General features: G+C 43.5%; 1 protein-coding gene across 9 annotated transcripts in view; it reads left to right on the top strand.

The window, feature by feature from the left end:
* DNAAF11 (dynein axonemal assembly factor 11) overlaps positions 1–13,067 on the top strand; it is a 101,364-nt gene that overhangs the window by 1,071 nt on the left and 87,226 nt on the right. For all 9 annotated transcript variants that reach the window (XM_070632062.1, XM_070632058.1, XM_070632057.1 and 6 more), the window contains exon 2: positions 10,140–10,307. In XM_070632062.1, coding sequence (XP_070488163.1) covers positions 10,140–10,307 — 168 coding nt within the window. The remainder of the gene's footprint in view (positions 1–10,139; positions 10,308–13,067) is intronic.

The raw sequence follows: 13,067 nt of genomic DNA, 5'->3' as shown, positions 1-13,067 counted from the left end.
GGTAGAGGGTGGATTTGTGAATGTTAAGCCCCAATCCTAAACCGGTTACTGCTATTTTCCCTCACACTGTTCTGTAAAACAGTAAACAAAAAATTAGACAAACAGTAGTAAAAAATTAATGAAAATTTTGCTTCTATCCTATGACCCACCCAATTTGCTCCCAGCTACTACCAAAGAAAAATGAAAACCTTTGTCCACACAAAGACTTGTGTATGAATATTTATAGCAACTACTTTCATAGTAGCTAAAAAAATGGAAACAACCCAAATATTCTTCAACATTTGTTAAAGGATCAACAGACCCACAGGCTCACTGTAAGCTGGAGGTGGGTCTGACTCATTTATTACCTGGCCTCCACATGTCCCCACTCTAAAAAGAATGCCTTGAGAATGCTTTGTGTTTCCAAGTGTTAATGTCACTTCAAAGCCTGTGTCCCACAGGCCTCACCATGTATTGGTGTTCCCGTTTTCCCAGTGTATTGTTACTCAAGTAAATGGGCATCAGTTCTTTTGGAAAGGACTGGAGGAACCACGGCCATGTACTCTCGTTGTGGTATTGCAGAGGCCTTCCCCCTGGGGACCCAGCCTCTGTTTTGTCAATGGGTTATCAGCTAAAATACAGGACATTCAGTATTTTTATTTGCTACATCTGGAAACCCTAGTTTCAAGTCCAAAAACTGGCTAAGGTGTGGACACTGGGCAAGAAATGGTGAATTTTTGTTGGGGTGATTGTCTCTAGACTTCTGTTCCTCACTCCTTGTTGTATTTAGATTGTAGAGATTGAGTCATTCTTGTACCTCTGTTGGCTGCCCATCTGTGTTGGCCTTAGGAGTGTCATGTTCTGTTAGCCATTTCCAGAGCTTTCCGTGGATAAGACCTCCACTGGCTGTCGCTCCAGCCAGCCTTGTCCCTCATTTTAAAACATCTATCCACCTAACTTCTGAATTTAAGTGCTGCTGCCTGCCTTCATTGTTTCTGGGGTCTGTCATCCCTGTTTCTATCATTTAGTCCCGACTTGTCACAGCATCTCCTGTGGTCAGCCCTGGCCTCCAAAGGAGAGCCACCATGGAACTTTTGAGTGGTGCTGGTGCCCTTTACACCTTGGGGGATCAGAATTGGCCACCCCAAAATGTGTCTCTTTGGCATGAGGATTATTTGGGGCTGGTTACTTTAAAAAACTGCAGACACGAGAGAAACTCTGAAAAGTGGAAGTTACCCTTTGTAAGAGACATTTACACTTGTAAGGGAAATCTCCATCTGTAAAGGTGTCTCCCTCTCTGTACCAGGAAGAAGCGGGGTATGACCTTATCTCTAGAAAATCTTATCAATGCAGAAAGCAAGGACTTAAATCTGCATAATAACCTTACTCCTGTTTACTGTGCCTTTCTGGTAATCTCCCATAACTGACTCCCCCAACTGCCAACATCCTCCTTTGTAGCTGAAGATGGTATTTAAGATGAGAACCTCCACCGTTTTGGTGAGTGACTCAGTTTTTCTGGGTCTCTCCCATGTACACATGTTATGAAGCTTTGTTTAATTTTCTCCTGTTATTCTGTCTCATGTGAATTTAATTTGCAACCCTAGCCAGAAGGACCTAGAGTGGGTAGAGGAAATGTCTTCCTCCCCTGCACCACCAGCACATTCATTACTGCTTTAGCAGATGGTGTGACCTCTGGGCCCTCCCCAGGGACATAATTATTGCCTAGGTTTCCAGCCTTTCATAATTTATCCACTCCACTGTACACACTCTGTGAGCCTTTTATTCAATTCTTCCGTTGTTTGCACAGAAATTTTAGTATTTCTATCTCATATAGCACAGACTGTCACTTTTTCCATGCTTCTGGGCACCACCCTAGCAGCCTGTTTGCAACACCTCCCAGAGTCCTTGAAATCTTTGACTTCCTAGAGAGTGTTCTCAAATCAAGACTCTCTTTTATCTGACTTTATGTTCCTCCCTCCTCAATTCAGGACCCATGAGATCCATTCCCACACGGGCACTTCTGCCTCATGCTGGGATCCATCGGTTAGGATCTGGACCTCCTTCAAGATCGAGTCCCTTTCCTCCCTTATCAGGCCCAGCACATCCCTGGCCGGATAACGTTGTGACTTAGACGTAGTTGACCAAGTGGCTGGGAGGGCACGTGCATGCAGATCCTGAGGGGAGCTCTTGTTCTGCATAGGGGAGTGCTAGCCCTTAATAGGGAGGGGGGAGCCATTTCTGCATGCTCTGAGGGGTCAGGCACCTGTGGATTCAAGATGTTGCCATGAATCAACCCAGATTTACCTATCCTTTTGTCAGGGCCCCGTTCTTTCCACCTGGGGCTCTGACCTTTATGTGGCTGACCTGCCTAGACTGGGATTTTAACTTTCTTTGTAGCTCTGCTTCTCTTTTATTTAACAAATTTACATTTATATATTTTATTTAAAATCATGTTTACATAGAAGAAACTGCACATATTTAAAGTGTATAATTTGATGCATTTTGACATGTGTACAACTATGAAGCCATCACCACAATTAGGATAATAAACATATCCATAATCCCCAAAAGTTTCCTCGTGCCCCTTGGTAATCCCTCCCTCCCTTTCTCACCCCATCTCCAAGCAACCACCCATCTCTTTTCTGTCACTATGGTTTGGTTTGCATTTTTTAGAATTTTCTATAAGTGGAATCATACAATATACTTTTCTTGGGTTTGGCTTCATCCAAAATAATTATTTTGACCTCTGTCCATGCTGTTGTGTGTCTCAATAGTTTATTCCTTTTGATTGCTGAGTAGCATTACATTGTATAGATATACATCAATTTGTTAATCAGTTTACCTGTTGACGGACCTTTGGGTTGTTTCCAGTTTGGGGCTAATACACATGAATCTGAAGCATGCAGTTTGTACGTATCTCTTTGTATGGACTAACACTTCTCTTTTTCTCTTGGATAAATACTTGGGACTGGTTCACATGGTAGGTTTATGGTTACCTTTTAAAAAGACTCTCAAACTGTTTTTCAAAGTGGTTGTAGCATTTTGGGTTCTCATTAGAAGCGTATGAGAGTTCCAGTTCCTCCAAAGCTTCACCAACACTTGGTAGTGTCAGTCTTTTTTATTGTAGCCACTCTAGTGGATGTTTAATGTATCTCCTTGTGGTTTTAATTTGCATTTTCCTAATGGTTAAGCATGGTGAGCATGTTTTTATGTGCTTATTTGTCATCCATGTATCTTCTTTGGTGAAGCATCTGTTCAAATATTTTGCCCGTTTTTTATATTGATTTGTTTGTTTTCTTATCACTAATTAAGAATTCTTTATATATTCTGGACATATCCTTTATTGGATTTATGATTTACAAATATTTTCTATCTATGGCTTGTATTTTCATATTCTTTAACAGTGTTTTTCAAAGAGCAGATGTTTAAAGTTTTGAAGCCAAACTTGGAAATTTGTTCTTTTATAGTTTTTGCTTTTGGCATCATATCCAAGAAATCTTTGCCTAACGAAAGTTCACATAGCTTTTTTTTCTAGAAGTTTTATAATTTTAGACTTTACATTATTCTGTCATCCACTTCACTCAATTTTTGAATGTGATGTGAGATGTGGATTCAAGTTCTTTTCGTTAATGTGGAAATCCAGTAGTACCAGCAACATTTGTTGACGACCGTCCTGTATCCATTGAACTTCTGTTGCACCTTTCCATAAGTCGGTTGTCTGTATATGTATGGATCTATTTTAGGGTTTTATTTTCTGATTTATTGGTCTATTTGTCTTTCTTTATGCCAATACCACACTGTCTTGATTACTGTAGCTTTATAATAAATCTTGAAATCAGGTAGTATTAATCCTCCAAATTTATTGTTCTCTTTCAAAGTTGTTTTGGCTATTCTAGATCCTCTGCATTTCTGTATGAATCTTAGTATCATCTTGGCAATTTGTGCAAAAAAATCTGGTGGGATTTTGACAGGGATTGTCCTAAATCTGTATCTCAATTTGGGAAGAATGGAGATCTTAACAATATTGAGTCTTCTGACCTATGAACAAGATACATGTCTCCATTTGCTTAGGTCTTTTAAAATATATCTCTGCAGTGTTTTTTTGTAGTTTTCAGTGGGTAGACCTTGTGCATATTTGTCACATTTATCCCTAAGTGTTTTGTATTTTGATGCTATTGTAAATGGTATTAGGATACAGGCATATACTTGATTTTTTTTTCATGTAGATTTTCTATCCTGCTAAACTCTGTTATTCCTTCTAGTTACTTTTTATGTAGATTCCATTGGATGTTCTCCATAGACAATGGGGTCATCTGCAAATAGAGATAATTCTGCTTCTTCGTTTACTATCTGGATGCCTTTTTTTCTTTTTCTCGCCTTTTTGCTAGAACCTTCAGTACAGTGTTCAAGCGGTGAGAACAAATATCCTTGCCTTTTACCTGATCTTAAGAGGAAAGCACTCAGTCTCCGTCTACTAAGTATGATGTTAGTTGTTGGCCTTCTCTAGATGCCCTTTATCAAATTGAGTCAGTTCCCTTCTATTCCTAGTTTACTGCAAGTTTTTTTTTAGTCAGGAATGGATGTTGGATTTTGTCAAATGCATTTTCTGCATCTACTGGTATTATTATTTTTTTTGCTTTCTTAATATTGTGTATTCCATGGATTTCTGAATGTTAAACCAGCCTTGCATACGTGGGGTAAACCCCTCTTAGTTATGATGTATTATTCGTTTATGATATTGTTGGATTTGATTTGCTAAAAGTTTATTAGAATTTTCGCATCTGTGTTCATAGGGGACATTGGTCTGTAGTTTTCTTTTCTTGTAATGTATTTGTCTGGTTTTGGACTCAGGGTAAAGCTGGTCTTATAGAATATCTTAGGAAGTATTCTTCTTAAATTTTCTAGAACAATTTGTGTATACTGGGTATTATATTATCTTAAATGTTTGGTAGGATTTATCAGTGGAAACATCTGTGCTATAGTTTTCTTTGTGGGAAGGTTTTTAACTACATATTCAATTACTTGCTCACAATTAGAGCTGTTCAGGTTATCTGTGTTTTCTTGAGTGAACTTTGGTAGTTTATGTGTTTTAAGGAATTTTCCCATTTATCTAAGTTCTTGATTTTATTAGCATAAAGTTATGTACATTACTCCCTTATTATCCTTTTAATATCTGTGCTATCTATATCATGTCACTCTCTCATTCCTAACATTGGTCATTTATGTCTTTCTTTTTTACTGGTCAGTCTGGCTGGAAGTTGACCAATTTTATTTTCTTACAGAATTTTTATTGATTTTTCTCTATTGCTTTTCTGTTTTCCATTTCATTGGTGGTGTAATCTTTACACTTACTTTGGGTTTAATTTGTTCTTTTTCTAGTTTCTTAAAGACAAAGCTGATTTTTGAGACCTTTTTTCTTTCTTGCTATAGGCATTTGGTTCTATAAATTGTTATCCAAGTTATGTTTTAGCCACATCCCACACATTTTGATATGCTTTTTTTTTCATGTTTCATTCTGTTCAAAATACCTTCTAATTTGCCTTTAGATTTCTTGATGTCTGATTTTTTTTGAACATTACTTTGACCTGTTTTGTCTGGATTTTAGTTATTTTAGGCTGGAAGTTAAATCCTGGCCCTATGACTCCATCACGTCTGGAACCTGAAGTCTTTGCTACTCTAAGATTAAGCCCTGGTCCTGGTTCTTTGCCCTCTCTACTCTCTGGTTTCAGGAAGAAAACCTCTTCATATGCTACTGATGTAGTACCCTGGTTTTCACCCTTAGCTTTAATGTCTGATTAGTCACTCTCAGCCTTTCCTATCAATTGTTTTTAGCCGCAGGCTCAATACGACGGTGCTCTAAGTTACCCTTTCTCCCATATTCCTCTGGTGCCTGACGTGTCACAGTTACTAGTGCGTTCCCTTCCATCACTATCCCATTTGCTATAGACTGAATGTTAGCGTGCTCCCGAAATTCCTATGATGAAATCTTAACCCTCAAGGTGATTAGAAAGGTGGGGCCTTTGGGACGTGATAAGGTTATGAAGGCAGAGCCCTTGTGACGGGGATTATCGCCTTTGTGAAAGAGGCCCCAGAAACCCCGAGTGCCCTTTCCACCATGGGAGATTGCCACCAAGGGGGAAGCGGGCTCTGGCCAGACACTGAATCTGCCCATCCCTTGATCTTGGATTTCCAGTCTCCAGAACCGTGAGAAATAAATTGTTGTTTATAATCCCCCTGTAGTATTCCGAATGGACTAAGATCCCATTTCTTTTCAACACCAGCGCAGGTGTTAAACTTTGCACAGCTACCTTGTGCCAGGCACTATCTGTGCTCCACCTACCACGAGTAATGGTGTCCTCATTGCCACTCAGGCGGCAGGATCCAACTGCAAAGTCCCATCCTAGTGAGCATCTGCTTTCATGTACCACTTCTGCTATCAGCTCTTCCTGGCTGGGTTCCCTGGGAAGCAGACTTTCAGATGGAGATTTGCGTGCAGGAGGTTTATTGGGAAGTGTTGTTGGAGTGGGTAGAGAAGAAAGCAAGATTGGCAGAGAGGGAGGTTGGGCTGTGATGCATCTTAACAAAGGCCTTAGCCAACCAACCTGGAAATGTGGAAGGAGCTCTAACCTTGGAATGGACCGTCTGATGTTCCCAAGTTGGGATAAGACGGCTGGGCCTTTAGAGCTCCGCATGCACCAGTCACTGGATATGGGCTTTCCTGGGAAGGGGCATGACCTTGGCTGCAGTGTCTGTTCAGCTGAGGAGACTTCTGAAGAAGGTGGGCAGCTGAGGGCTGCGTGCTGGCAGAACTCCCAGCAGCTAGAAGAACTCATCCTTCAGTTTTAAAGGAGGAACTGGGCAGCGCATCAGAGCACGCACTCTGGCCTGGAGTGCCCTTTCCTCATTTGTTTATCTGGCAAGTATCTACTCACATTTCAAGATTCAGCTCAGGCTTCTTGTCCAGGATGCCTCTTTTGACCTCCCTGCTGTCACTCAATAGCACTGATCACTCCCTCCTTTGTACTTGTACTTTCTGTTTACAACTCTCCTTGCCCGTAGCACTTTTATCCCTGTTTTTAAATAGCATTCTCTACGTAAATTGCCGCAAGGGTATCATTGGATTAGGGTGCTGTCTGGCCACCAAAGCTCATTATGATGACCCTGAGTCACTAAAAAAAACAGTAGGGCAAATTAGTAATCCTGTTTTTAAAAGTTTCCATTGAAAACAATAAAGAAAAAAAAGTTTAAATGCTGCAAGAGGTATCCTTCACCTGCTTGTAACCCCTTCATTTCTATTAAATCTCAGTTTCATAGATGTATCTGCTAAGTCTTTCAAGACGTTTAAAAATTCTGCAAAATCTGCCCCATAAACATATATTATTGATTCTTTTTTCCTAATCCAGCGAGAGGTACAGGGCTGTTTATGAAACATGATATAAAGCCTGAAGGACTCAGCACTAAATTGTTGGCTTTGGGAATTTCTAGAACTTTGCCCAATACAAAGACAAGCTTTGTGCGAGCAAGCATAGCATGACAACCTCCCATATTGCAGAAACCTTCTCCTCTGCCCTTTACCCGCTACCCCGCAGAGTCATTTTATTGACACTCCCTCAAGTTGTCGAGAACCCCATCACAGTGAGGAATTGAAAAGAAGCCTGGGCTAGCTGTCAGTTTGGGTTAAGCCTTTGGATTCTTCAGCAGCAATGAGATAAATGTGAATGTGTGGTTAAAACTGTCCATATTCTTCACCCTCAACCCCTCAGTCCTCCGGTCATGTGGATCTGGGGTGAGCTTCTATGGGTGGGACCCTTCTCAGAATTCATCGGAACCCTGTATTTTGCTATTTGAATTTTTCCAAAATAAGGACATGAAAGAGGTATGTATCATATCGTGCCTGGGCATCTTCTCCTGTACTATATGATAGGCGTTGTAATGCCGTCTCTCTTGAAACAGTCTTATGATGACATGTTAATGCTTCCAAAGCATTTTCCAATCCTGGAGTGATTTCTGGGAAATGCAGGGCTGTATTATTTGGATTGGGACTTCCTAAAGGGGAACAGTGCTCCTTGGAGTTACAGAATGTCTGGTCTAAATTATATAGTACATAAAACTGCCACATGCTTTCCTATTGGAAAGCGTGAAGCACTCTAATCTCCATTCCCCCTGTAGGAATTCTTACACCTTTCTTCGCAGGGACCCTGGGTTTTGCACTGATGCTTGCCATTACAGGTGACGTGGGATTGTGCAGCAACAATTTCCTGAGTGCTGTAAACAGTGTGCTGCTGCGCAGCAGTCTGCTTAGTATACAAGAGTTCAGAAAAGGGCTGCTGGGAAATTCCAGACCTTCACAGCTCTCCCTTGCTCTGTGATTCTCCGTTTTCTTTTCATCTATGCTAACCGTGTGTCATCGTTGCCGTTGGGCAACCTTCCTTGTTGTGCTGAATGAACTCTTAGTCTCTCCTCTCCCTTGTGTGTGTGCGTGCATGTGTGTAAATTATTTATACTAAGGGAGGTCCCCTTATTCCCCACCCCTGTCAACTCATAGTGATTTTTGTCATCTTGCTTCTTATAGTGGTATCCAGAGACCGTGCAGTGTAGCACACAGTCGGGAACTCGGCGAACCAGGGCTAGCACGGCTGCCTTCTTAGCCGTCCTCCAGCCCCCTCGACCTGCCACTCCCCAGGACCCATTCACAGCCCTCGCTGCCTGTTAGTTGAGCCAAAGCTTTGAGCAGCAGGGGCATTGCCCGTATATGGTGTTTTCATCTCTCAACCTCTATGTCTCTCTTGTCCTTCTTCCAAAGAACTGTCATTGCAAGCAGCCCCATCTCCTACCACCAGAACTAGCAAAGGGTCCAGCTAATTGCACACAGAGGATCAAGTTCACACATGTCTTCACGTAGGAAAGGGGCAAACTCCACTTGTAAGGATGTGGCGTAGAAGCGAGGAAGCTGAAGGTGCCGTGAAGAACTGTCCCAGCTGGAGGGGCTTGCACACTTAGGAAGCCTGAGAAAGCTCCAGAGGCTCTTATTTGCTCATGGTGGGGGCAGTCTAGCATAGCGGTTAAGAGGATGTGGTCGGGCACCAGACTCCTAAACTTAAACCTGGCTCCACCACTTACCACCAAGACCTCGGGCAAGTTATTTAAACTCTCTGTGCCTCAGTTCCTCAGCTGAGAACTGTAGATAATAATTGCACCTACTCATATGTTAATACATGCAGAGCATTTAGGACAGTGCCTGGCGCCTTGAAAATGGCAATAAATGAGTCTGTCTTAGCTCTTCGGGTGGACATGAAATATTTCTACATTCCACTTAAAATGTGAGGGTTCAGATGGATTAATAATTTTTTTAATAGCGCTGGGAAATGCAGGGCTTCTCCATTGTCATTATGTTGCTGATTTTAGTGCATCCCATGAAGAGGACTCCTGTCCTGTTCTTGGCTCCAGCCACGGGCCAGGGTATTGTCTCTGGTGCCCTGGTGCTGTCCTCGTCACATGGTCCTGACCAGCTGGGGCAGGCCAGCCCGGTGCTACACAGGACTGTTGTCAGAGGGGCGGGGACCCTGATTACCCCTGCTCCTCTGAGCAGCTTTTATTCCTCCTGGAAACAGACCAAGTGGTGATTGCTTTATAAGATTGCAATGCAGAATCTAGACTCTTCCTCTCCTTTCTTTTCAACTTCAGTTAAATGAATAAATATCAGTGGAATGAATGAATGAGCCTTTCCTTTTTGAACAGTGGGAGGTGCTTTCGTATTTCTGCCCTCCGTCAGCCCAACTGTGCCTCTCTGTAGCAAGTTGCTTTGTCCTGGATTTCTTAGCGGGTCTCATCCAGTTCAACGTGATACCACCACAAGATTCCATATCAACATTCTCATGGTCATCACCCATCAACTCTGTGTGTATCCATAAAGCAAAGTATGTGTCGATCCAGCACAAAAAGGACGAAGCTGTTTATCATCATGTCTTCCCTCTGACTCAGCGTGACGTCACAAAAAGGCCAGCAGGAGGCAGCACTTCTCTGATCGCTTTCCTTCTGGAAATCGCTGGAGCCAGAGAATTGACATTTAACTGCAAAGAAAGCCCACTACATTAGTTATGCGATAACCTGACTATGAACACGGGGACGGAGATGTTAATATGTAACGAATTTTCTTTCAGTCACAGAAGATCTTATTAGACGGAATGCTGAACACAATGACTGTGTGATTTTCTCCCTGGAGGAACTCTCCTTGCATCAGCAAGAAATAGAGAGACTAGAACATATCGACAAATGGTGCCGGGATTTAAAAATCCTGTACCTTCAAAATAATCTCATAGGAAAAATTGGTAAGTTTTCGGGACATTGTTCTCATGGTTTCTTTAACATTTTGAGTGGGAGAAGTTTGGAAAAGGCAGTGTCATTCTTAGAGGAAGACAATAGCTGAAACAGAATTACCCGGATAGACGCAGCCGTCCCTCAGGAGTTGTGTATGGAACATTCCCTGAAGCTTTCCACTTGTGGTCAGTCTCCTTGCCCCTGGGGATCGCCATCAAGGAGAGGGGAGGAGCAGTTAAAGGCCAGCTGGAGCGCATTGGTTGACCTGCTCATTTATAACTTGATTTTTAAAAAGTTTAAAGGGAGGAGGATGTAATCCAGGCATTTGTCTTGGGTTTACATCACTGTGAAACTGAAAGGATTGTGTAGGAGTGGAGTAAGTCCTTGTCAGATCACCACAGCCTGGATAGCCAGCACAGCCCTGTGCGTTGAGAATGTGTATGTGCAAGGCATTGTGCTCCATACTGGGTACTGAGGGGGTCCCACAGTGATGCCGGTTTCCTGCTCCAGTCTGGAATGAAGCGAGAGGTGAATGCAGGAGTCAGGGGGATGAAGATCAGTAAATCAGCGTAATAGCTGATGAAACTCTTCAGAGGGTGCGGCTTAAACTTGCACCCAGGTAGGCTTCCTGCTGCTGCCCCCAGAGTGAAACCTGTGCACCAGGTCGCCTGAGGAACTGGGCCACCGCAGGCTTCCGGGCCGGCGCCTGATTTGTGGCGGGAGGAGGTCCAGACTATGCACTCTGTGCCCGCAGGCAGATCCCAGAAGCCAGGAGAGAGGGTGGGACTGGGCATGCCCAGTTCCTTCTCCCAGTCCACCCATCAGATAAGTTGGTAGCTGTCCCCCCATCCCCAGAAGAATGAGTTCTGGGGCAGAGAGAAGGAGAGTCACTGTAATGGGGGTCCTGCCACTTGGAAACAGAAGGAGTGTCCCCCAACCCTGGGAAAAGCAACAGTGTTTTTAGTGGTAAGAGCAGGCGCAGGCCCTGAGGTCAGGTAGAGCCAGTTTGGAACCCTGCCTCCGCCACTTAGAAGCCGAGTGAAATTAGGCCAGTCAGTTAACCTGTCCAGTCTTCGTCTTGCCATCTGTAAAAGAGGGATAATAACGCCAACGCGCAGAGTGGTATCAGGACTACAGGAGATGATGTGCTGAGCATTTGCTCACTTGCTCACTCATTAAATGAGAGCTTCTGCTGCTCTTATTAATACTGTCACTTACCCCGTGGTGCCCCGGGCCAGCCAGGTGAAGCTGGGAGCAGGAGGGGGGACCGCACAGAGCCGGAGGAAAAGGGATGGAGTCAGGGTTGAGGAGGCAGCATGAGTGCCAGCCCCCGTGGGTTCTGGCGCCGGAGCCCAGAGGTCAGCTTTGAAGGTTCTATTTTAACTTTCCATCGTGATGTGCAGTGGTTCTCAACAGGGGCATTTGGCAATGTCCGGAGACGTTTTTGGTTGTCACAAGTGTGTGTGTATTTGGGGCGGGGCTGCTAGAGGCATGTAGTGTGCAGACACCAGGGACTGTGCTAATCCCGCTGCGATGCACAGGACGGCCCCTCCACGGGAAAGAATTACCCAGCCCGAAATGTTAGTATTGCTGCGGTTGAGAAACCCTGGCGATGTGGTTGCCTCTAGTTTGGTGGATAATTGAAAATTGGCTCTAGGGTTGCAAAAAGCCTAGAATTTGCATCACTTTTTTGAAGATTTATTAAAATTCTTTATATTTCTGCAGAGAATTATTTTCGGCGTCTTTTACTTTACCAGAAATTAGAAACTCTGGCACATTGTTCAATTAAAAAGGCTGTTAGAGAAAACCACCAGCTTTCATGCTTGGGGGCATTAAAGAGCCTTCCTAATTGTAGAGATCTAAAAGAGTTCCCGAAATTTTCGTCTCCACAGCTGGGTCCATCACAATTACTCATTAGTAGCATAGTATTTCAGTCCTTTTCAGAGCTGTGAGAAAGCTTAAATTTTTGCTTCCAAAGTATTCTTAAATTAAACACTCTTTTAAATCCTATTAATGGGAATTTTCAGTGCTGCTCCACCCATAGGCATTTAGGCACTTATTTAGCAAGTGAAACTAGTTCTCTAGGATCCAGACTTGCTCTGGTGCCACTGAGGTAGAAGTTTGCAAAGCGGTTGCCTTTGCAGAAGCGCTGTTCCTCCTTGGGAGATACACATGGGCCGGGAGAGGGCTCTGCGTAGTGTTGATCCAGGTGTGGGCTGAGGACCTTCCGGGGTCCTGCTAAAGTGGGGCCCAAGCCACCCCCCAGACCTACAGACTCAGATCCTGTGGGGATGGGTTCCCAGAGTCTGCCTTTGTAACACTTCCCAATGGTCCCAGTCCTAGGTAGAGCTCCTTGAACTGGGGAGGGGTTTGGTGCCCTACAAGTGTGTGGGACTGGCATTTGGTGACAGCGGCTTCCAGGGTGGTTTGGCTAGAACGCTGACTCGCTTCCTGCTGCCCAACAGGCTCTGTGCATTTCCACTTTTATAGAGCCTTTTATTTTTCCTGATGAATTTCACCCATTGTTCTTGAGGAGTAATTTAAGAAACCCTTCCCAAACTAATCTTACTATTTTTTTCCTACTAGATAGTTCTTTCCACATTTAGAGGGTTATACGTATCACAGACGTGGGGAAGGAAGAGGTATTTATAGTAAGCTGGCAATGTTAACAATAATAACTGTGGGTATTTTTGCTCAGGATGTGGACTGGACCCTCTGTCTGTCATCACCCTTGGCGCGTGGAGCGCTACAGCTCTTTGACCATCGAATGC

This window comes from Equus przewalskii, chromosome 8 (assembly GCF_037783145.1).
Source record: "Equus przewalskii isolate Varuska chromosome 8, EquPr2, whole genome shotgun sequence".
In the NCBI taxonomy this organism is placed as follows: domain Eukaryota; kingdom Metazoa; phylum Chordata; class Mammalia; order Perissodactyla; family Equidae; genus Equus; species Equus przewalskii.
The sequence above is the reverse complement of the archived record's forward strand: the minus strand, read 5'-3'. Positions and strand labels throughout refer to the sequence as shown.